Genomic DNA, 26,384 nt, shown 5'->3' with positions numbered 1-26,384 from the left:
ATTTCAAATGGAACTGAAATTCCCTTGTAGACTACGTACCGAGCTACGTACCAGCTAATCAATCGATAATATTAAGCGCTAGTCTGGCGGCGCCCGCCCTTTCGCATAAAGTAGGGCGGGCGCCGCCAGACTAATAAGCGCCGGCGTGACACTGACCTAGAGATGCGCGTATACGTGAATGGCAGGCGTTACCGTGTGAAGATGTGGTTGGCGCCTCGGTGATTGGCCTTCGAGTTGAAGCGTTGATGTGAGGAATACTTAAAACAATGGCTGATCAGTACAGGTATGAAACACCAGCTGAAGATCCCAGGAAAAAGGCAAATCTTATTTCAAGGCTGTTCTTTGGGTAAGGTCATGCCATAGGTCATGTTATTATCTACTTTACCAGTTAGGCACTGGAGGGTGTACACAGAAGGCAGAGCCTTTTCGAGGTGTTTACCCATAGCCTAGTCATGCTAACTTATAATTAGGTTATCGAGGTCACACGATCACCAGGTGTAATATCTATAGCTCTATTCAACTACAATATTCAAGGTGTATAGTTGCTCAGAGCTGTAGATGTACTGAAGGTTTGACACTTATTTTTACTGCACTGATACCACTAAGCCCTACAGGCAAACCCAAGGGGGTGACACACGGTAGTGTAGGTACAAGGGGATGACACAGGCACTCACTGTTGGTAGATCCGTGACTGCGGTCTAAGTCAAAGGTGAAGGCCACCAATTTCGTGCCAAGTCAACAGTCATGTTTCCAAACCACAATCAAAAAGTACTGAAATACCGTTGCTAAATCACTGGTCAAAGGTCGAAAAAGGCTCTTAGTCACTGGTCAAAGCAAAATTTCAGTCTGTCAAGGCTTTGACCGTGGTCGCAGATCTACCTACTGCACGTACTTACGTGACACCCCTTGTAGGTAGATCTGCGACTGTGGTCAAACTCTAAATTACTTGTCAAGGCCACTAAACTCAAGCCAATGGTCAAGGGCAAATGCTTCCTACCCATAACTGAAAAGTGCTAAAATATTGACTTAGTCATGGGTCACATACTGAAAAAAGCTCTTAGTCAAAGTCACAATGAAATTTTGTCTGTTAACAACTTTGACCATGATCGCAGATCAGATCTGTACCTGCAGGACACCCCTTGTAAACTTGATTAGTTACTAATTTCTCATCCACAAAATTTTGGATTCTAATGTGGGTGGGAGGTCATTTTTGTTAAAGAAAATACTCCAAACTAATTACTATTAAAGCCTAAAAGGTAGTGCTCACATTATATGTGCACCTTGTCTGAAATGCAACTGCATGTACTATAGCCAGCCTGTTTAATAGCATCAAAATACATGCACACGTGAGAGATAACAGTAATAATGAATTTTGAGGTGGTGGGATGAAGGTGGTGTGGGTGGGGATGAGAAACAATTAATCAAGCTTGCCTGGCCTAAGTGAGATCCTTTCTTGATAATAATAAAGTATTCATCCTATTGATTATGAACTTATCATCGGTGTTGGGCGTAATGCGTTACTTATGTAATGCGTTATGTAATATTATTACTTAATGCAGTAATGGAGTAATATAGTATGCTTCATTTCTTATGCTAGTAATGTGTAACGGATTGTTATTTTACTACTCATTACTGTAATATTATTACCTAACGAAGCACTAAACTAGCACGTTACTGTAATATTATTACCAAACTAAGTACTAACGGGTTACTTAACTAGCATGTTACTATAATGTTAGTATAATATTACCTAGCGAAATATCTTTATACATTGCGTAATATGTAATATAACATATTGCTAGTTACTTTTAAACTGAAGTAATATGTGACTGGGCCTGTGATAACAGGGCATGTGGGTACATGATTTTTGCCTACTTTTTCGCAATTTCATCATTCATAACTTTTTGTACCATTTTGCTATGGCATGACAATTTTCAGCACTTAGTAAGCATTTAATTGGCATCATGATGCAATTTACAGAATGGAAATACGTTTTTCCAGTGCTGAGATATGACCTGTAGAGTGATTGGGTGTAGCTTGTGCCCACATGCCCTGTTTTCGCAGGCCCGGTCACATATGGGTCATTCCATACCAAATCAACAAAAAAAAATCTGGACCCCTTTCGATTTTCATGAAATTTGGCACAAACATGGACCCTATCAAGAAACTTTCTCACACCAAAATTTGGCTCATTTCATTGGTCTCCCTTTAAGTTATGACCACTCAAAGTTTCTGTTGAAAATTTCATTTTACTTACATGTCTTCAATAAAATGACCATAACTTTGCTTGTGATTGACGTAGACACTTCTGGTTTAGATTTTTGAAATGCATATTAAATTCTCTTTTAGGTGATATATGAAGGGTTATAATTGCTCAAAGGAAAAGGTCAAACCACAAAAATGTAGCTTTTTCCTTTGATCTTAATTTTCAAAAATATATATTCTTTAATTAAATGTATTTTTGGTTTACATGTTACTCTAATACCCATCATTCACCACTGTGAGTTTAAAGTTGGGACCAATAGTAGATCATGAGTTATAACTATTAATGTGTAGCCTTGTAAACATTGCTGTTTGTATGGTATAAATAATTATGTGTATAGTAATTTCCAATACCAATTGCAAGTAAAGTATGTCAAAAATCATTTTATGCAACGAATTAGTTAGGGTTTGTATTGTCAAAGTCTCACTACAGTGAAACCATACTAACACAAGCCACTTTTAAATCTAAGAAAGTTTGTGCAGTAATAAGGCTGCCTATAAATAAAGGAGTCACTAATTATATTTTTGCTGTAAGTTCAGTGTCCTATATAAGAGGTGGCCACTATAAGAAGGTGGTCTTATTATAGAGGTAGCTATATTTATAGGGGGCTTACTGTACAACTAATGATATTCCAATCTATTCTTTCAATCTTACTGTATTATGCCGCCACAGATTATGATGATAGTTTCCAATCTTATATTGTGTATAATAAGTTATAGTAACTGCAGGATGCAAATGATACAGTTATTTATACATTTGTATGTATATACATGTAATGTGTTACTCTAATGCAACTATATGAAGCAACCACCTAGGCATTAAAACCAAGAAGTTTTGGATACCATTAAGACATGGCATTTTGATTAAACAATTTCCTATTTAAAGTTGGCCCTTGTATATATATAATTATAAAGAGGTGGCCACTAAGATATGTTCTACTGTATATCACTTTGAATCATGCAGACTTTGAATGAGCATGCATACTACTGACCACTTAAAGGCCATCTTTATATGTTTGTACCTATAGACAATGTCTTTGCTGGAAAAATGTATGCTTCTAAAACCACTATGCATTGTCTTACTCATCAAAAATTTGATTGAATAGAGTGGAACCCATGACCTGTCTTAGTTGCCACCTGTATAGAAAGGCCACCACTTCATAAGGGCCAATTTTAAATTGCAGTTGCCTATATATAACCGTAAAGCTTAAATATTTCGAAGGGAAATTTTTTTGCTGATTTTGCAGTTTTGGGTGTTACCAGTGAAAATTTTATGCTTGAAATATTTAGACCTCCATATATTTTAGGAGTGTTTGCAAATCCGCAAAATTTTTATTTTAGCAACATTGCTCAACCTTGAAAAATTTGCCCCTCGAAATATTTAGGCTATACGGTACACTTATGCAACTGTATTAAACAGCTACCTGCACATTAACTGTCATTAAGGCCCAATAATTTTGGCCCTAAGGTAACTCCATACATCAACTGTATCATGATGAAACTATTTATTATAGTAATGTAGCTCATAATTTGATTCTATAATTGAGAATTGTAATATCATAGAAATGTTCCATAGAAATTGCTATGTGTTACATTGTACAAAAGATTCACTACAGCAATTGCACACTAAATCATGTAATATAGAAGTATATCGTAGTAAAGTTGAGACTGAAAGTGGTGCATATTGCATGATGGTCTCTACAATTATTCACATGTAACTTTGACATGCAACGAAATCTGATGCATTGATATCAGTACACAATTGAATCTTTGAAGGTGCAAGTTGAAAAGACTTTAAAGCCATTCTACTGCATCAGTCATTCATTACTACTCGTTAGAAAAGCTCTAGTAGATTACAATATCTGTTAAGGGCCAACTTTAAATTGTTCTAGTAAGGCATCTATACACACCAAACTATATAAATAGCCACCTGCATATTAAGGCCAAAAAAGTTTGGTCCTGACTGGCTTAGACAGTTTCCACTATAGCTACATTTGTGTATCAAAATACGTGCTTGCATATCAATAATCAGCATTAAATACTAACAGTAGCAGTAGCAGTTGCTGTAGCTAGTGAAAATGTCATCGAGGCTACTATATAATAGACTTGGCGTCATAATCAGAAACCGTATATACAAGCTTGATTAGGGGTAAATTACATATTTAAGTCTGGGTTTTCTTACAAAGCATAAACAAATGAACTTTACTTACAAACCAACAATGTATAAAATGATTGTGACATAGTATTATATAAAGTTACTTGCAATTGGTATTGCATCTTTTCATACTTGAACCATACAAACAGCAATGATTACAAGGCTACACATTAACAGTTATAACTCATGATCTACTATTGGTCCCAACTTTAAACTCACAGTGGTGAATGATGGGTATTAGAGTAACATGTAAACCAAAAATAAATTTAATTAAAGAATATATATTTTTGAAAATTAAGATCAAAGGAAAAAGCTACATTTTTGTGGTTTGACCTTTTCTTTTGAGAAATTATAAAACTTTATACATCACCTAAAAGAGAATTTAATAAGCATGTCAAAACTCTAAACCAGAAGTGTCTACATCAATCATAAGCAAAGTTATGGTCATTTTATTGAAGACATGTAAGTAAAATGAAATTTTCAACAGAAACTTTGAGTGGTCATAACTTAAAGGGAGACCAATGAAATGAGCCAAATTTTGGTGTAAGAAAGTTTCTTGATAGGGTCCATGTTTGTGCCAAATTTCATGAAAATCGAAAGGGGTCCGGATTTTTTTTTGTTGATTTGGTATGGAATGACCCATATATAACTGTAGCGCATTTCATCGCAGTGGCTGTAACGAGTAATATGTAATATATTACTTTTAAAAAGTACCGGCCCAACACTGCTTATCATACCATTAGTTGTTTGTGCCTCTAAAATGCAGGACAAGACACTGAGAGTGTGTGGTATGCAAAGTAATCATGTGGCTAACTAGTTGGAAAAGATATATAGTTGAGCAAATTTTATGTGAGTCCCCATTAATCCAGCCCACTAATCCATGATACACCCTTAAATGGCTATCATCTTCTTAGTCAGAGAATTACCATGAGAAGGCTTGATCAGATTGTTAAATGTAAATTTAATTAAAGAATATATATTTTTGAAAAGCCTTCTCACTATGGTGTTTCTATTTATCTCCATGAAAACACAATCTCAACTTCGTTAGTTGTTTCATGGGTCTGACCAACCCACCTTTTCTATAGATCAAAAAATTAAAAATACATTCTTTAAAGTGTTGGGTGTAACACGTTACATAAGTAATGCGTTACATAATATTATTGCCCTTTTTGGTAACGAAGTGTAAAAACAGGTAATATAACTCAAGTTACTTTACTTGCAAATGTAACGTGTTACCTAAGTAGTATAGCTACTGTAACGAGTCTAATATTATGTAATATTATTACTTTAAGTAACGAAGTTACTAATCTCGTTAGTAATCCACTGAGTAATGCCTAGCCACTATGAAATAACGAAGCCTACTGAATGAAGCCTATTCACCAGCTTCTTGCTTATAACCAAGATTTGCACATTGTCCAACAATGCAATCATGTCACGTGATAAAGTGGTAGTTTCACACGTGACAGCTTAAGGCTGTGGACACAAAGTAATGTAATATGATAGTTACTTTATTATATGGGTAATATGTAACTGTAACTAAATAGTTCAGTTGTAAATAATATGTAATATGTAACTAGTTGCTTTTAAAAAGTAACCATCCCAACACTGCATGTTTATAAGTTAGAAATGACGCTAAAAACTCTGAGCACAAGCCTTGCATTATTCCATTGCATTGACTCTTTAGTGTTTACCTGTAAATATCTTCTATATAGCTCAGAAACACTATACAGATGCAAATGAGTTGTCATTATGCTCCCTTACTTGTATATTGTTGTTTTTGTACTCTTTGTACATTTTGTGCATCGTACAGTACGGTAGTACTGTATAGGATCATGGAGATCTGGATTTTTCTGGTCAAAAAAATTACCCAAAAACCAGCTTCACAATACCATCCAACACCTTGGCAGTATTAGTTAGGTACGTATAACCAAGTCCAAAAGTGCCTTCAGTACGATCCTAAAGGATTCCAATAAATTGATACAAAATTTAAAAAAAAATTATTAAATGGAATTTTCTACTGACTATCTGCCTGCCTGCCCTGCCCTGCCCTGCCTGCCTGCCCGCCCACCCGCCCGCCCGCCTGCTTGCCTACCTGATGCCTGCCTGATGCCTTCAGGCAAGTGTAACTCAATAACAGCTAAGGCTATGGGCTTGATTTTTTCACTGTTTGATGTTGTTTCATCCAGAGATGTGCCTTTTGGCATACACTTGGCATACTGCAGTGTGTACAATGCACGTGTCATGGACTCACCTTTGTCCTTCTTTGTGTCCCTTTTTTTTTTACTGACAGCCCAAGGTATTGATAGCGTGATGCATGGCTTCCCTACAGCACGTTTGTAAACAGGAATCGTCTGTATTTTCCATGATGACTGGATTGATTGCAGAGATGATTCTAACACTGTTCTTTGTTTGTAATGCTGTGTAACGGGCTGAAAAAAGCTGAAAGTGGAGCGTAATGGCTGTTACACTTTTGAGGCAGTAATTGATAGTTGGGGCACGTGAAAATGTCATATTTTTGTGGTGACTAGATTGATTGCTGAGGCAGTTCTTCTACTGTTTTTCATTTGTAGCGCTGTGTAACGGGTTGAACATAGCTGAAAGTGAAGCGTAATGGCCACTGCACTTTCGAAGCAGTATGTGATAGCTGTGGCGCACATTCAGATGAAAGCATTAATTCTGGCACCATCCTTTCTTTTGATGCGGGGTTCAACAGTCATAATAATGTCATAATAAAAATAAACAAACAAGTGTAGGGAAAAAGTAGGAATTTTAGGGATCATAGAAAAAAAGTAGGGAAACAAGGGAGGTCGCCTATACACCTCCAGATATACTAGTGAACATTTAATCCCTAATTCAGTCATGGTCTTGGGGTATAGACTTAATTAGGGATTAAATGTTCACTAGTATATCTGCAGGTGTAGGCGACCTCCCTTGTTTCCCAACTTTTTTTCTATGATCCCTAATCAAACTTAAAATTCCTACTTTTTCCCTACACTTGTATATTGTATGTATTTGGAATGGTTGAGTAATTTCACTCACATTTTCTGTGTGGCTTGCTCTACCTGGTGGCCAGCTCCACTGCAAATATGGCAGAAGGAACCTTGGAGTTACTCTACGTATGGTTGGGAGTCACATTTTCTATCTTCTATCCACAGTGTGATGAGTCAGCTTTCTCACAATACTTATATACCTATTGCCATGATTAGTATGGTACTGCAATGTGTTTTGTACTGCTTTTCATTGTTTATTAAAGGGCATTACATACATACATACATACATACATACATACATACATACATACATACATACATACATACATACATACATACATACATACATACATACATACATACATACATACATACATACATACATACATACATACATACATACATACATACATACATACATACATACATACATGCTTAATCATTGTGTTTGTCTCTCATCAGCTGGCTAGATCCACTGGTGTGGACTGGGTATAGACGAGAACTAAAACAAGAAGATCTTTATGCTAACCCTGAAGAGGCCAGATCACAGAAGCTATTAAAAGATTTTAAAAAGTAATGTACTAATCATAATTATTTGTTCATTTTTGTCAAGATGTATATAATTGGATAACATTAGATGATATATCACAAGCAATCAATGCCTCTACTTAATTATGGTTGTTAAGGAAACTAAATCTTTTTCTACATTAATATTGTTATTTTCAGTAAACTTACCAGTGTGAAGTATGATTTCATATGAACAATGCTTTTTTTCATGTGTAAATGAAGAGTATTTACTAAATATAGTACGCACTATTGGAGCAATCAATGTTAAAATTTAAAATGCACTTCAGGATAAAGAGAGTTTATTGTTTCCCGTGACCATTAGGGACCCACAGAATATGCTAGAAAAATATATTAGCTGGTATTAAGAATCAACTAGAATAGCAGAACAGTTTTTCAGGTATAATTAATTAAAACTCATAATTTGCATTATAATAAAATCATGTTGGAGAAACCCCTGCTAGTATAAAACCAGAATAAAGGTTTAAGATACTCTAATAGAGGTAGCTACCCTGATAAAGCAGTCACCCAACAATGAAATGACTGTTTTATCTGAGCTAAATTTATGCTTGCTAGTATTTGCCTCTACAGTTGCAGCTACATTTCAGGAATTACTCTAGAAATTTGAAATTTTAGGGAATAATTTTGGGAATGCTAGGTGAAGAAAAAAGAATTGTTATATAGAAAGAATAATAGGTATTCTGTGGGTCCCTATTAACCATTCATACATAGGAGCTTATCTGTGTACAGTTACTACAGCATATTAGGGCTAGAGCGAAGGTTTAATGTTAACCTGTGAAACATGGGCTAAAAACTTCATTACCTTTTTCATGCATGTTATACAAAATTGTCAATAACAGCTACTGAATACGAGGGTTTGAAACTATGCTGACATGCTTAGTGAAATTTATTGAGTGACAAACAGCGTTAGAAGATTTAAGCCTTCAAACAATTTTACTGAATACCACAATTTCTTGTACACATGGATATTGTCATTGTAACTATATACAGTACATTTTGGTCACCCAGATATTGGACTCTTGAGTTAAGACGCCAACAAAGGAATAGACAGCCAAGACTATTGTTTGCCTTACTTCGATACTTCAAGGGAGTGATACTTCTTTATGGCATTTTGAATTATGTTGAGGTATCTAACATTTTAAAACTCATTCAGTATTGTAATGAGTGAAACTTACCAGGTAATAATACTTCTTGTACAAGCAGTACTGGTGGGTAATCTATCACAATACTTTTGTGAAAAGAACAGTTTAGAAGAAGAATTGTCTGCAGCACAAGTAGCTAATAACTCTATTCTGGTGGATTCAGTAAAGGATGAAATTGAAATGGCTACTAGGAATGCTTATTTATATGCAGCTGGAATCACCACAATCGCATTTGTTGTAGCTGTGTTGCATGCCTGGGTTTTTTATCTGGGTAGTGTTACTGGTATGAGAAACAGAATATTGCTTACTGCTGTCATATATGAAAAGGTAATAATCTTGTGTTTGTATCATAATATACATTTTAAAAAATAGAGCTAATTTCATTATCACTATCTGTATAGCGATTTAATAGATATATGTACCCCTGTGGTATTCCAAGATAGATTTTAGAATACTTATGTATGAAAAATAAGAAAGTGTTGAAAAATAACCTCTGTACTTTCAGAGGTTGAAATATTCTACTAAATCAACATAATGCTCTAATAGAACAGTCAAGAGAGCAACATGTTTACAAATATAACATTTCAACTTCTTATTAGCGTAAGCAACTAAAATACTTCTTCTACGGACAGTTGTAGATTCATATTAATAGGACTAGCAGGATGAAAAATTATACACTTGTACTTCACATGCTGCCAGTGTATGTAATACACATCATATAATATTATGAGATATGCTTACACATAACCTATTGGTCCTATGTAACTAATAATGCTGTCTAATTATTTCAGTGATAATTTTAGTAGACGATCTGTGTGCAATTTACTCCTAGATCCAATCATGTAAGCATATGATAGTTTTAACTTGTAGGTACTACGGCTAGCATGTGTGTGTGTGTGCTTAGTTTTAAGTTTTGTGACATCATTTCTTATTGCAATTGATAGGTGTCCACTGGCGTAATTGTACCTTTTTCATGTTTATTAATTTTTGTATATTAGATTCTGTACCTGTCCCACTCCACTATTGGGCAATTATCTATTGGACACATTGTAAACCTTGCTTCTAATGATGTTCAACGATTTGACTTGGTAATGTTGTATAGGTAGTACTTGGTTTTTTTTGTGTTGTAAAATTAATTGTTGCATTAAATATGGTAGCTGCTTGATGGCAGCTATTGGGATTGTGAATTTTCGTTAGCAAATCGACAACTTTTACAGTATTGGCCTGCCCAGATCATTAACCTGAAATTTTTCTGATCAGTTTTGTAGCTTTATAGGTTTACCTGAACCATGGTTAATGTTGCAGGCTTAATTATTTAAGTTAGGTGTTGCTTCAGCTTGAGGGGTACCCTTTTGCATGCCATGCACAGGCAACATGATACATGCATTATGGACTTACATACAGTATCCTTATAGAGTTGTTTTGTGATACAATTGTGCTAATAGAGTGTGATTTTGTGCATTAGCTATCACAGAAGGAAGTGTCTGTGCTTCCTACAATAGATCACTCTTTGTGTATTGCTTATGGCTGAACAAGGTCAAGCTGGATGCTCCAAAATTATGCAGAACATAAGTGGATTTTTAAATTCACAGCCTGATTGTGGTGTCAAAATCTACTAAATTATAGTCAAATACTTGATGTTACGATCAACATGTTTTATCTGCCAACACACACACACATACATGCACGTACACATACATGCGTGCATGCACACACACATGCACATATGCACGCACGCATATATGCACGCACGTATGCACATATGCACACACGCATGCATGCACACGCACACCACACACACACACACACACATATGCACGCACGCATGCACACACGCATGCACGCACACCACACACATACATGCACGCATGCACACACACACACGACACGACACTGGAGCAGAACACTGTAAGGTGATGTAACTGTATGCAGACTGAATTAATACATAAATTACAGCCATCTGGTTGTAGGTCAGTTGTGTCTTGCCATATCTTGGGGGCCTTCGAAACATCTGTTGTCATTGAGAACAGGTGACTGGAGCACTGACATTGCTTGCTGCATGTTGTGACCTAACACTGCTACTACTCTGTCTGGCTTATAGAGAGGAGTGGCACGGGATGTGTGAAGAGGCCCATCTGTATGTAAGAAAGAAGATTTTATTGTGATGGACAATCTTAGGATATCTTGTGCCATTACTTACCAGGCTGCTTCATCGTATGAAAATTTCTTAAATTGTGCCTATAACTTGGTCACAACTGTGAATCTTTGCCACATGTGGTGGGGCAGTCACCCAAACAGCAACTGCTTGCAAAATAATCATCACTCATTCTAGCAATATGTTCCAACCAATGGAATCTTTACAGGGAATCATATCTGCCAAAGTTACAGGTGAGCCAACATCTTACTCCTCACTTCTTCATTTTGGAAAATCTGCAAAGCTCACACAAGATACCTAATAAACAATGATAGCGATATGTTTCCAAAATCTGTGTACCACCTCCCTCTGCTTCACAGGCCAAGTTTCCACAATACATAACTGAACACCAAGCTGCATTTTGTGGTTACAAAGATTGCATACGGTTACTGAAAACAGATCTTCTGAGAGCTACAAAAACACTGGTAGCACGGGATATCTATCCCAGTGTTCAATTCCATCTGCACTTGACTGTGAATTCCACAAGAGAGTCAAGATGATTGAAGGATGATACAATATAGAATCATTACCAACTACAATGGGTACCAAATTGACCTGAACAGCATCACTGCACATGCCTGTAATCGAAAACTTTGTATTTGGTATAAATTATACTAATAGTTAGGCCACAAACTGTCACAATATAATTCAACAGTAGCTTTGACAGGGTCTTCTCTAGCACAAGTTACTATAGCAGAATCATCTACGCAGTCATCCAAGATGTGGAGGGTGCTCTGTTCTCTCACCCACTAGCTTACCTTGACATTTATAAAGAAATTTGATGCCAAGTTGTGTGCATTGTTATCAACATCACATCACCACATTAAAGAAGAGGATGAACAACATAGGTGCAAGAACACACCCCTTCCTCATGCCATTGGAAGAGTCAATTTTAGCCAGAAGTGAATTTTCAGCTTGCATGTCCTCATGCAGGGACCTAATCAGGCACTCCAAGAATTAGCCACATTGCAGCCCTAGGTAGTCTTCGTTGAGTCTATAAAAGTATAAAAGCCTTTGTGTCATCTTTCTACTAGCTGGCATGTCATGTTTGTGCAACCACTGTTGCACTGAAAACCACACTGAAAAGTCTCCTCCATAACTTCCTGTGAAAGTTCTTGGACTAGTTTAGCAAAACCTTTACCTACCAAATTCAGCAAACTAACCCCCCTCCAATTGTCACACAAGGAAAAGTTATCTTTCTTTGGTACAGGAATGCACACACGCATGCATGGACATACTCACATACACATGCACACATACACATACACACAAACTAGTGACACTACACCAAACACTACACAAACACACACAATACACTACAAATGCACCCACACCCACACACACACACAAAACGCACATAATATAGCATAACATCACCCTTGTCTGGCTATATCAGCAGTTTTACACAAATCTCCTTAGGGCTTGGAGTTTATCCACATGTGGTGGATATTCCCCCTATCAGCACCACTGGCTGTGTACTTCTTGTGGAATGAAGTAGGTCCCAGCTGTTTGGTTGGCTTTGGAATCATGTTCCTACAACCACCACTTCAATACATACTGGCACGTCTGTACACGAGGATGTGGTATGTAACATGGTAATGGTCTCAGATATCCATGGATGTTACAGGTTAAAGGCAGCTAAAGTGACAGACAAAAGAGTGAGAGTGATGAATGAGATCATCAGTGGTATGAGACTGATCAAGATGTATGCCTGGGAGTGGGCATTCCATGAATATGTGAAGAAAATCAGAAAGTTAGTAATGGCGATTTCATCACTGTCACATTAGTTTTACGTGTGTTAGGAAGGAGAGCAAAATCATCACCACAACTAGCATGATCAGATCCGTCAATCAAGGATTCTTTTATGCACTAATCAGTTTACTCAGTTTTGCCACTTTCTCAGTGTATACTGCACTAGGAAATGTTCTTACTCCTAAGAAAGTGTTTACTGTAATCACTGTCTTTGCAGTTACAAGAATCTTTTATTTCTATACAGTTGTGAACTGTTTACTCGGATTGTCAGACATGTGGGTTGCTTCAAAACGAATTCAGGTACAACAGTGTATGGAATACACTCAGGTATGTATGTTGTCTCTCTATTCACAGAACTTGTTACTACTACCAGAACTGAGTAATAATACAATAACTTATAGTGATGAGGTCAAGACAGCTAGTAGATCATGTTCCCCTAATGTGATGCTTCCTCTAAAGTTGGTCAATGAAGAAGTCACTACTGATAGTGGAGATGGATCATTGTCCAAAGGAGTAACTCCCAGGATCATAGTCAATAATCTAACAGCATCCTGGACACATGTTAGTGTATAGCAGTTCCCTTGCCCAGATTTGATAGATACACATTTATTCTGAATGTGTAGCCACTTGTATACACTGCTAATTCTGATAGTGCTAAGTTGTTGGGTCTGGAATTTTCTGGAAACATGTGCCAATGTCCTTACTCTAGCTTTAAATAAGTATATGAGAAATGTATTAACAGTGTATAAGTAAGTGAAAATTCCTGAGATTAAATTTGAGTATTTGCTGTGGTGCATTTTGGCACCCTTCATCTAGTAGTTACTGTATGTGTGTCCATCAGTGATCTACCATATGTGTTATAGGTATGTTCAAATTTTCAAGAGATATAATTTTTGTGTATTTCATAGTTGCTAACTATCTGCAAAATTTTCATCCTCAAAACCTAATCATCAAGATGTTATATAATATATAACATGCTATATACAGTAACAGGTAACCTGCTTGAAAAGCAAGTGATCCACAAAATACTGAAAAGTTTTATTCAGCAAATATTTCATACCACAAAATTTGTACATGTGAATAATTGTTCTGTATGCATACACATATTGACTAAATACTTGGTATTTGTGCAACATTTAGGCCAGTGAAAACATTGTCTTAAAGGACATCAACTTCACTGTAGACCAGGTGAGATATTAAGTTTGTAGACATTGTGATTAACTAGTTGGTTTAGTCATACAGGTTATTAGCAGTGGTTGGTCCAGTTGGATCAGGAAAGGTGAGATATTATGCTAGTTGACTATTCTAACTGATCTTCATATCACCCACTATAGTCATCAATACTACAGTGTCTACTGAGAGAACTAGAAGCATTGGATGGATCAGTAGACATTGAGGGTAGTGTATCTTATGCTAGTCAGGACCCATGGATATTTTCTGGAACGCTGAAAGAAAATATTTTGTTTGGACAAGAGTATGATGAAGTTTGGTACAAAAGAGTAGTGGAGTGTTGTTCACTAGTTAAGGTATATATATAAGCTATAAAAGTGGATTATCCTTACATTCTCATTGCTAACAGGGCAAAGTTAAATACTATCACTGTAGTTGTACCTGTACGATTTAGTACTATATGTTTGACTGTAGGACATCGATGAGATGCCATTTGGCGATGAGACCCTGATAGGAGAACGAGGAGTGAACCTTAGTGGTGGTCAGAAGGCTAGAGTGAACTTTGCCAGGTGTTACACTGTGTATTTGTTTAACGAGTAGTTTAAATCTTGTGTGTAGGGCAGTGTACAGGGACAGTGACATCATGTTATTGGATGATCCTCTGAGTGCTGTAGATGCTGCAGTGAGCAGACATCTGTTTGATAGGTACATAATGTTTAATGGAATAAATATATGTTAGTTGTGTTCTTACTAGGTGTATATGTGGAGTGTTAGCTGATAAATTGGTGATCTTAGTGACCCATCAGTTACAATATGCTGAACATGCAGATCGTATTCTAGTACTAAAAGAGGTTTGTGTTAGTTAAACGAAGTGACAATAATGTTATTTGGTTCAGTAGGGGTGTGTACAAGGATATGGAAATTATGAAGAGTTAACATCAACTGGCCTTGACCCTACTGAACTATTTGATGATGTAGAAGATAAATTATCTAATTTAATAGTCCAAAACATTGTAGAGGAGTATGAAGATGTAACAGAAGAAACAAATTTTGACTTGTCGAAAAGTCCAACTGATGCACAGCGATTATTATTAGACAGGGCACTAAATCGTGGTAAACGGTTACATTCTGAAAGTTCAGCGGCAGACGAAATGTCTTTACATACTGTTCCTTCAATGTTTTCCCTAGTGTCAATGCCCAGTCACTTTGAAGGTTTAAACATCAATACTAATTACAATGAGGTGGGTGGTTGTATATGTACTTAAATGGCTCCTGCATTAAACTGTTTGGGAAATCTAAAGGCCTTAGCCAAGCACACTAAATTGGTTTTACAATACATGTGATCGAATTTTGGAAATGCACCCACATGGGTGCATTAGACACATAAAATATTTAATGATTAAGTAATAAGCTTCTTGGTATAAATCCACTTGTCAGTGATTTTAATTCCTTAAATTACTAGAAAGATTTCAAGACATTAAACCTAGCACTTATTAAACAGCATCACCCTAAACATTAAAATTCTAACTATTCCATACAAGACAATATGGGTGATTTACCAATATTTGGTCACATATATGGTCATGATAGATAGTGTGTGCAAAGAACACAAGTAATTTTTATCCGTGTCAGTACTCTGTATAATAGGGATCATGGAGTTGTCTTGCCAGGAACATCATGTATCCTCACTTTTCCTTTATAACAGCTAGGCAGTACTGGTTAGGTAGTAGGCATAAACCAAAACCATAAAAATCTTCGAGATGACCTTTCCAAAAACTTTCTATTAAAAAAACTTTCTATTTCACTTCCAAACCTCCTTCCCAGCCAAGACAACTATTCCTCATAGTGATGTAATAAGGTTGGATGTATAGTCTGTCTATGCTGTTAGTCTGGAAAGGATCTGAGACTTCTCACCATCTGGGTGAAGAGCGTCAAACGTTTCGGTCGTCATTCCATGGGATTCTCTCAATGAATTCTCTCAATGGATTCTCTCATTCCATGGGATTCTCTCAATGGATTCTCTCAATGGATTCTCTCATTCCATGGGATTCTCTCAATGGATTCTCTCATTCCATGGGATTCTCTCAAAACTTTCTATTTCACTTCCAGTGAATTTACATTTCTATTTCACTTCCAGTTAATTTGCTTTAACTAGTTTATTGTACTAAAGTAGTGGCTGCTAAGAGGGGGGGTGACGAGGTGAGTGCCTATACGCGTAAGTTCAAGACCGTGTGTATTACAGTGATTCAGTGTGATGAAGCTAGCTAGCTACGTAGCTTTAATTGATTTAAGCTGCCAAGAGCAACAGTAAGTGGCCAATTGTTTGTTCCTCGTTCATATCGTTTGAGGCCTGGCTTGATGCCCATGAGTAAGTCTGTGACTTCGTTATAGAGAGGCTTGTATCATGTTTAGCGGGTGAGAGTGCATTTATAGAAGCCATGGTGTGGCACTATACCACGAAGGCAACTGGAAGTGAATTTTTAATTATTTCAAAAACTTTCTATTTCCAAAAACTTTCTATTAAAATTATTTCTTTATTAGATGAATTTTCTGTTACTGTAACTGACTGACTGCCTGACTGATGCCTCCAGCCAAGCATAGCTTGACTATGGATAAGACTATGGGTGTGATCTCTTCACTGTTCAACATTGCTTCAGCCCGAGACATGCCTTTTTGCTCACCTACAATATATACACATCATGGACCTACCTTTGTCCTCCTTTGTGTTCCACTTCTTTTCCACTACCGCGTGGATGTTGGTAACTTGAGGCATAGCTTTAGTGTTTTATTTTCTGTAGTGTGACTGGATTAATTGCAGAAGTGCTTCTTGTAGGCAAATTGTATGTATAAAGATTGCCACAAAGATAGTTGTAAACTACACCAGGAGCTGCAGCCATAACTTGCACTTGAACTACGTAAAATAGTACAGTTAGCACTTGTAAGTGTACAAACTGTATATAAACTACCTATCGATACCGGAGTATATTGCAATATTTTCTATCCAGTGGATGTATAGCATTCATTAAGACTGTGTGATAATTGAAACATCCTGACACTTTTGTGACCTTTTATAATAAAGTGACATTGTCAATATATGGAGATAACTTGAGGGTTTTCATTGTTGCATAGCCTGGTTAGTTCCTATGCAAAGACAAGTTTAAAAAAGTATGTATGATTGTATTTAGAAATGATGTTGTGCTCCATTTAGAATAAGCATAACATGATGCCAGAAGAGGAGAGAGCTCATGGTACCATTTCAAACAAGACTTACTTGTTATTTGCAAAAGAAGGTAGTGGAAGTAACCTAATAACAATAGCCCTCATTGTACTACTGTTAGTAGTAGAGGTCAGTGCTAAGTCAAGCAGTCAACTACAGTTTTAATCATGCTATATTTTTTGAAGGGATCAGTGGTAAGTACAGATTGGTGGTTGGCTGACTGGTAAGGTAAAATTATGAGGTAATCCTGTATAGTAGCCTGATTGTTATAGGGCTAGTGAAGCTGAGTCTTGCTTACCAGAAACTGCTAATATTTCGACTGCAAGTTCTTCTGATTATAGCCTCACTACAGACCAAAGAGTTGGAATATATGGTGGACTTGTTGGAGTGACTACTACACTAATATTATCCAGAGCTGTACTGTGTTACCTGCTCTGCTTTGCTGCTACTAGTAGTTTACACAGTAAAATGTTTAAATCAATACTACGTACTCCAGTACTGTTTTTTGATACTAACCCAGTTGGTGAGTACAGGATAATGTGTAAAGTGTGTAGTTACATATGTAGCAGTGGAAAGGGAGCAATGTATGTAATCTGCACCAAACAGCCAAGCTGGAAAAAGTGTCACCTTCAAAAGAATCCGGTTGTGGAATCTATGATGGTGGCCAAGAATTGACTACAGTGACGTAAATGACAGTCAATTCAATTACAGTAATAAGACAGCGTCCGGTTAAGGACATAAGATTCATGGCCACCACCTTTGATTTCACACCATTTTCAACTTCGTATTTTTTGAAGATTGCACTTTGGATCCCCTCCAGAACTCATCATAGTTATACTAGCTACATATGTGACCGGATTTGCGAAAAGGTACCTTTTTCACACACAAAATGTGACCCATTTTTTGAACTTTAAAGCTTCATAACATTTTGATCATGGCATACACATGCTTGCAATTTTCACTGAATGTGGCTACAGTATCTGGCTACAATTTGATACTAAGAGCAAGTTAATCAGTGTAAGGAGTCAAGTGTTACCGTATAGTAAAAAACTTTGACGGTAAAAAAGTTTGGCGAATGCCCGCAGTTTGAAAATTGACGGAAAAAACATTGACGATTGGGTGGCTTTTGTGAAATTACGTAATGGCGTACGACAAGGCACGTGGACTCTCGTAAACTGGTTTGGTCAAACCGGAACCACGTGCTAGTGAAAGCGTGTAGTTTGCTGTAGTCTCCTGCGATGCCAAGATCGTCGTTTCGTTTTTCAGTGGACTCTAGCAGCAGAGGTTATCATGAGTACCAAAGTATATGGCCGAATCCAACCGCATACGATGAACTTTTATGCGAACGAGAACCTGGAAATAGTCACGATACACATGCCGTTGCCATCAAGAAATATATTTCTGGAGTACTTTCGACTGTGGGACACGTTCCTAGGAAGATTTCTAAAGTGAGCTCAATCTTTATAAGGCGTGGTGGCACGATTCAGTGTAGGGTAAATGGGCACCGATGTTATTCAGCTGACCTTGAGCAAGGAGGATTAGAAATTCCTTGTATTTTAACCTACATTATAGATGACCAAAAGGAATGGGCAAAGACACAGGAAACCATCAATGTAAAGTTGGGCATAAAAACTGCAGATTGTGTGGATGATTTAGTTAATTTGGACTTTCTTGCTAATGCCAGTGCTGAGTCAACTGCACCGCCAGTTGCTATGGAATCTATAGATGGGTCTGTATCAATGGTGGATTTAACTGCTCAATGCAGCACTCAAGATCAGGTTGATCAGTCACCACCAAAAAAGAATCCAAAAAACTTTTGTGAAGAAGACATAATAATGGGCCAAGAACTCTCTGATCTTGAGATCAATCTTTCACAGGAGTTACTAAAAGCTCAATATCCAAAAGTGAGTGGACTTCAGTCTACACTTTTTCAAGAAAGAAATCAGCTTTTTCCAAATGGTTTCCTCACTAACTGCATCCAAATTGTTCACTGTCAAGCAAGGCATCACTGGGTTACAGCTTCGACTATAAACTGCAAGTTAGGTGAAGTGAAGGTTTTTGATACGTTGTTCAATCACTGTGATCAAGAAACAACTGGAATAATTCACAAACTCTTTGCTACAGCAAATTTTCCAAAGCTCACCATAACAATGGGACGTTGTCAAAAGCAGAAAGGAGGGATGGATTGTGGGCTGTTCTCTATTGCTAATGCTACAGCCTTGGCTTTTGGATTACACCCAAGCAAGCAAAAGTATAAACAGTCGGCAATGAGAATGCACCTAGTCCGCTGTTTTGCTGCAAAACAAATGACTCCATTTTCAGGGCATGCAATTAAATAATGTGGATATATACCCCACTACTTCTCATGCTTTGCTATAAGTGTATGTTATGATTCATTAAATAATTTATTGCATTAATGAAATTATCATTAAAATCAAATACTGGTTGAGTTAAAGTAGAATTCCAGCTTCCCTGAAGCCATTTATAATGATGTCAGGTTTGCTTTTAATGTAGTCATAGCAAGATTTCATCCACCCAGCTCCCAATGGCTTGACTGTGCTAAGTTTTAAATCAACAGGTTCGTGTTTCGACTCTCCTTGCAACTGTGTACATACTTTCTTGGCATACCAGGTCTGAAACTCGTTTCGTAAGTGAGATTTCACTGATTTGTTCACACTCAAATCTAGTGGTTGCAACCTATCGGTGCAGTTTGCTGGAACCAATACAACATTAATGTTATTTTGATCGAGGAGAGTGAGGATTGCATGAGTACACTGGGCTTTGAAATTATCAAAGGTAAGCAATGCTGGATAATCACTAGCAAGCTTTAATTCTTCCCTCTTCTTATGGATGTATGGTAGAATAATGTAGGTAATGTACTCTTTCATCGTGTCCTCATTTGACCAATGATTAGCAGAAAATGTTATGTGCCAATCCGACGGAAAGTCATAATGTGGAAGGCAACGTGTTGTTTTCCCTTGATAAACTAATTGAGGTGGCAAAAACTCTCCACTCATGGAACCTGCAAAAACAGCAGTTAGCTGTCTTTTGTCGTCTTTGCCTACCAATTCAACCCGTTTTGCCCCTTCTTCAGCCATCGTCCAATCTGAAACTGGAACATAATGTATTCCAGTTTGATCAAAATTAATTATAAGCTCCTTAGGAATTTCATCCATTGATACCACTACCTCCATGTCTAAAACGTAGTCTCTCTTGATTTCTTCAAAGTCCTCAACAGAGATTTTAGCTTTTGTTGTAGCCTTCCTCCTCACAAACCCCATTCGCCGTAACAGATACTTTGCCCATCCTTCTGTCAAAGCGATTTGTTGTAATAAGTTGGCATCTTTGTGCATGAGTATACCCTCAGCACTAGCTATAACAACAGCAGTGTTGATAACAAGGCCCTTAGCTCTTAGAACCCCAACATACTCCCTGACCTGTTTATCGAGTTCTTCACCCAGCTTGAGTGGTCGTCCAGTCTTTTTCAGACAGAGTTCTCGTGATTCTTCCTGTTCAGAATCGTCATTCACAGTGCCAACAGATTTATTATTTGCCAAGTCTGCCTTATATTTATTCTTCCACCTCCTAACAGTAGGTTCTTTCAAAGACGCAAATTGATCAGGGTATTTGCTGGCAAAATATCTCATCGAAGCGGTTGTTCCAAACTGTGCCGCTCGCTTTGCAATAGCAAATCTTTGGGCATCACTCACTTTTATGTAGTTACCCCTGCTGGAATCAGCATCACTGGAGGATTTCGTTGACGGCGGAGGTTGTAGCTTAGACGATACCCTTTCATTGGCCGCTTCGATTGCTCCCGGTGGAACTTTGCTGCTTAACGGTCCATGTGGAGCAGGTAGAGCAATATCTTCTGTCTTCTCTTTTGGTAGCGGTTTGAAATATTGAAGGATAGACTTCATCACAATCCGTCAACGTGGCCACTCGATTGTGATCATGTGATAACTGTAAAGAAAAAAAATGGCGGTAAAAAACTTTGGCGAATCGAACCTTATTCGCCAAATTCGCCAAAGTTTTTTACCGTCAAAGTTTTTTACTATACGGTACATCATTGTGTTTGCTGGTATGTCAAATGTGTGGAAAAGGTACCTTTTCGCAAATCCAGTCACATATTGTATCTAATCAAAAACAGCCAAGCTGTAAAAAAGGTGCGGCCCCCAAAAAGGCCATGGTGAAAAAGATGTGAGATTCAAGGTGGCGGCCAAGAAATGGCTGTTATGGTAGGTTAATGGTAAAAATTTTAATAATGACAATTCAGGTGAATTTGTGTTGCCTACTCCTAAAATTCGGCACCAAATTCACCTGAATTGTCATTATTAAATTTTTTACCATTGACCTACCATCACAGCCATTTCTTGGCCGCCACCTTGGATTTCACATCTTTTTTCACCATCGCCTTTTTCCATTAACCTATCATCACAGCCATTTCTTGGCCGCCAACTTGGATTTCACATCTTTTTTCACCATCGCCTTTTTGGGGGCCGCACCTTTTTTTACAGCTTGGCTGCTTTTGATTAGATATAACTTCTTGTATTTGTATACAAAGAAGAGCTGCACGATGGATTTTCTTTAGAACCATCAGTGTTACATCATTATTATCCACTCTTAACATATCCACATCACAACAGCGTCATCAATCATCAAGGTTAACATTGTTCTACAAAATAATTAACAACTCACTACCTATCTCTTCCCGCACATTACCAACGTATCCAATTTCACACAAGGCAACACCACCTGGATCACTTTATCCAGCCACAAGCCACCCCTAACATTTATAAGTACAGATTCTACCCTAGAACGATTAAAGATTGGAACAATTTACCAGTTAATGTGATTGTATCAAGAGACATAGACGAATTTACTTACTTAATCTTAATTGTTGTAATTGTTAGTTTAATAGAATGCATGCATGTAATTGTACCTTTTTATATTTTTCATCCCCTGGGTAAATCAGCTGAGCTGACTGTCCAGTATCTGATCTTAAATCTTAAATGGTAGGCGTAAAAACTAATATTTTTATTCATAAAACTCAATTGTGTAATTGTGACACAGGTTGGATTTTGTCATATCTCGATGGCCTTTATCTGGATTCCCTTCAAACCACAAAAAGGCACTCCTACGATGGTTACTCCATCTACATAGCAATTTTCAGCTCATTTCTTCTAGGGGTTTACCCTGTGGGCATGACAGGAGTTCAGTCTAATTTTACGCAAATAATTAGTCATATCTGTGTGATTCTTTATTGGATTCCCACCAAACGTGGTACTGAGATCCGCCTTAATAAGCCCTTTAAGTGTACCAAATTTCAGCTTGATAGGAATATGCGTTTGTATTTTATGGCAGATTTTGCAAAGTGTGTGAAAAGAAGTATAGGAAGAAAAAAAACAAAGAAAAAACCCGAAATTTTAACCGCTTGCATCTCGGAAATGGCTGGGGCAATTTTCTTCACATTTCGTATGTAGACTCCCCTACCATGCGGGCACTTTTGGTTTAAATCATACAAGAGATCATGGAGCTACATATGCGTAAAAATAACGTTTTCTTTCTTCCTGTTAATATACTCAGGGTGTGGTGCACCGGCTTCTTGGGCCATGACACACTACTGTGTGTCTTGATCTTAAGTAAAAGAAAGAGCGAAGGGAATGGATTCACTTCAATGAGAGTATACTACTCTAATATCAAATCCACAATCATTTAAGTTTAGTGCAAAGGCTGGTGTGAGCTGAAATAAATATTTTTGTTGTTGGCCTCCAGGGGCTAAAAGGGGGCTAGTTGTGACCAAAAAGCTAGTTGTAAAAAATGACTTTTGGCTATTTGTAAATGATGATTGAGCTAGTTGTAAAACTTTGTTTTAAGTGAAGTATGCAGAGACCAGACCATAAAAGGCATAGTGAACTTTTGGTTGCACATAGCTGTAGGTGCATGCATAGCTTAAATTTGAACTGCCTTCCTGGTGGAGAAATCTACTGTAAAAACCATCTCATGTGGAGAAGGGAGAACAAAGCATTTTGTTGTTCTCGTAAAAAACATGCTGGTGTAATGCACCATGTGAAGCACTACTAGATAGTATAGGTAATGAAATATATCTTGTAGATTTAAAAGTGAACAACAACAGGTTACTAGAGTGTTTTATGATAACATAGGACGTGTACTTAACCGATTTTCAAAAGATATTGGATTTATGGATGCGCTGTTACCATTCAAACTACTGGATTTCATTTCTGTAAGTAATGAAATATGCAGTGCAATAACTGTTTCATTTATTGTTTAGTTAGGGTTACGTATTGTTGGTGTCTTTGTGACTACCTGTGTTGCCAACTACTGGTTATCCATACTTGTGGTTCTTGTTGTTGTGTCACTGCTTGCATTTCGACATTACTTTTTGTGTGCTTCAAGAAATATACAAAGACTTGAGGCACTGGGTAAGCAGAATGTGATATAGTGTCAGTTTTTAAGTGTTTTACTTTCTCCTCAGCTCGTAGTCCAGTATACTCTCATATTTCATGCACCATTCAAGGTCTATCCATCATCAGAGCCTACAAAGAACAAGCTAAATTTCTTAATACTCACCATTTCTACCAGAACGAGCACACTAAAGCATGGTACTTGAAGGTAGCCACTACTCGATGGTTTGGGATGAGACTTGACATATTGGGAGCAGTCTTTATTATGTTTGTTGTTTTTACTTCCATCCCACTGGCTGATGGTATAGTATGGGTTTTTATGTAACACTTTAACATATTGACTTGTATTTAGTTCTTGATCCAGCTCTTGTGGGATTATCACTGGCTTATGCTGCTACTGTAAGCAATGTACTGCAATATACTGTTCGTTTAAGTGCTGAAGTAGAGACCCTGGTATGAGATCATTGCATATTTGAATGATATAGACAAGTATACCTGTTATAGATGGTATCTGTGGAGAGGGTTGTGGCTTATAGTCAGTTCGACAGTGAAGCAGAACTAGAAACTATTCCACATGACAAAGCTCCTCATATTAAATGGCCTGACAAAGGAGTGATAGAACTTCATAACACCAAATTTAAATATGCTATCGATCATCCTTACGTGCTGAAATCGATATCTTTTAAGATTGAATCATGTGAAAAGGTTAATACATTGATATTCAATTAAGGATTGTAGCAAGTTGGGTGTATATGTTATATATTAGGTTGGCATTGTGGGGAGGACTGGAGCTGGCAAGTCTTCTTTGTTGGCAGCATTGTTCAGATTGGCAGAACCAGAGGGAGTTTTCGAAATTGATGGAATGCAAATAACAGATATAGGACTACATGATCTTCGTAAAAAGATATCAATTATTCCACAGGTGATGTGTGTAGTATGTTGTGGTGAGATATGTATTGTGTGGCCATGGATTAGTGTGTGTATGATACAGGACCCAGTACTGTTCAGTGGAACTGTGAGGTACAACTTGGACCCATTTAGTGAACTTAAAGATCACCAACTATGGGATGCCTTGGAAGAGGTTATGCTTCAAAAATACAGTAGTTTAGAGTAACAATATAATTCATACAGGTTCAATTAAGAGATGTTATACTGAATTTGGAGGATGGGTTAGAAGCACAAGTGTCTGAGGGTGGCTCTAACTTTAGCGTGGGTCAACGACAGTTGATGTGTCTAGCAAGAGCTTTATTGAGGAGGAACAAGATCCTTGTGATTGATGAAGCAACTGCCAACGTTGATCTAATGTGAGTGAAGATGTTAACTCATGAGAAGAGATGTATGGTAGACACTTCTTTTTGACTACAGAACGGATGGTATAATTCAGGAAATGATACGCAGAAAGTTCAGCTATTGTACTATCCTTACTATTGCTCATCGACTGGAAACAATAATGGACTCTGATAGAGTACTGGTGAGTTAGGATGATGGTGAACAATGTGTAGATGTTGTTGATTTGTAGGTTTTATCTTCTGGTAAAGTGATAGAGTTTGATACACCATTTAACCTCCTACAAAAACAACACTCAACATTTCATAGTATGGTAAAGAGAACTGGTCCTGTAGAGTCAGAAAGACTTAAGGATATTGCCAGAACGGTGGAAAAATTGAAGCATGGTTCCAGACTATAGGTATAGCTATATTTCTTAAGTTGGAATAATTATTTCATTATTATAAAATATGTTTATTATAGATTACAACGCAGTATAATAATACTGCATGTATGAGTCTGTATCTAGACTAAAAAATAGTTAAACACGAAAGTTTGGTCTTCCTTGAACTTGGCAGTTACCATAGTTATGTTACTTCTTTTCATTTATTTCAGAACTGCTACTAATGAAGTATTACACATTGCCTGTTTACTCTTAATTATTGTTTACAAATAAATTCTTCCAGTTCAACTAGAAAACATTGTATAAGGTACAGCAAGCAAGATTTTCTGTGTCAAGTATAAGAGCAGAAGGGAATGAACCTTGTATATTGATAAACTAGTAAATGTACAGTGGCAGTAATTGAACTCATAAATTTAATTATAATACACTTGTGTGGATTCTATTTGATGGTATATATGGTTATAGCCAATTAATACATGCAAATGTATTTATTAGGCCTACGTCAAATATGCCATCATAATAAAAGCATAGCTAATAGGCTGGAGTACTATGCCAACATAATGCTGGCATATTAGGCAAAGTATAATTATATGAGAGCTCAATTCCATAAAAATAGACTCCCTAATAGAGCAGTCAGTGCAAACTGCAATAGAACACTCAAATACATTGTACAGTGTACATAGCTCCTTAGATCACTACTCTGTAATAGAACAGTCACATTATAGTGAAATACTCTAATAGAGCATTCACCGATTAAAATGTTCTAAGATAATTGTGACATATGTTGCTAACTTAATTAGGAGCATAATGCAAGCATAATGGGAAT

At 37.1% G+C, this 26,384-nt stretch overlaps 1 protein-coding gene across 1 annotated transcript; it reads left to right on the top strand.

Annotated features, from left to right (window-relative positions):
- Window positions 1-174: 174 nt before the first annotated feature.
- On the top strand, window positions 175-25,637 carry LOC136253992 (ATP-binding cassette sub-family C member 4-like). The gene is made up of 29 exons (XM_066046636.1): window positions 175-346; window positions 7,870-7,980; window positions 9,001-9,118; window positions 9,171-9,461; window positions 10,133-10,222; window positions 12,748-12,911; window positions 12,956-13,081; window positions 13,131-13,380; window positions 13,435-13,641; window positions 14,221-14,268; window positions 14,315-14,359; window positions 14,415-14,606; window positions 14,725-14,819; window positions 14,869-14,955; window positions 15,005-15,101; window positions 15,150-15,491; window positions 17,459-17,596; window positions 17,653-17,690; window positions 17,740-17,990; window positions 23,629-23,708; window positions 23,757-23,907; window positions 23,961-24,191; window positions 24,242-24,342; window positions 24,394-24,594; window positions 24,656-24,811; window positions 24,881-24,970; window positions 25,021-25,193; window positions 25,255-25,360; window positions 25,409-25,637. Exons 1-29 carry the CDS (start codon window positions 267-269, stop codon window positions 25,574-25,576), a joined length of 4,227 nt encoding a protein of 1,408 aa, XP_065902708.1. The 5' UTR covers window positions 175-266; the 3' UTR covers window positions 25,577-25,637.
- The last annotated feature ends 747 nt before the right edge of the window (window positions 25,638-26,384 follow it).

Source organism: Dysidea avara, chromosome 4, assembly GCF_963678975.1.
Source record: "Dysidea avara chromosome 4, odDysAvar1.4, whole genome shotgun sequence".
NCBI classification, from domain to species: domain Eukaryota; kingdom Metazoa; phylum Porifera; class Demospongiae; order Dictyoceratida; family Dysideidae; genus Dysidea; species Dysidea avara.
Note: the sequence above shows the minus strand (reverse complement) of the source record. Positions and strands in the feature narration are given on the sequence as shown.

Bases quoted from the DNA above. Each gene is read 5' to 3' on its own strand.
- LOC136253992 (XM_066046636.1), top strand. From the start codon at position 267: ATGGCTGATCAGTACAGGTATGAAACACCAGCTGAAGATCCCAGGAAA. The intron at 14,956-15,004 runs GTACATAATGTT...TGTTCTTACTAG, and splicing joins AGCAGACATCTGTTTGATAG to GTGTATATGTGGAGTGTTAG. The intron at 17,991-23,628 runs GTGAGTACAGGA...ATGATAACATAG, and splicing joins TTTTGATACTAACCCAGTTG to GACGTGTACTTAACCGATTT.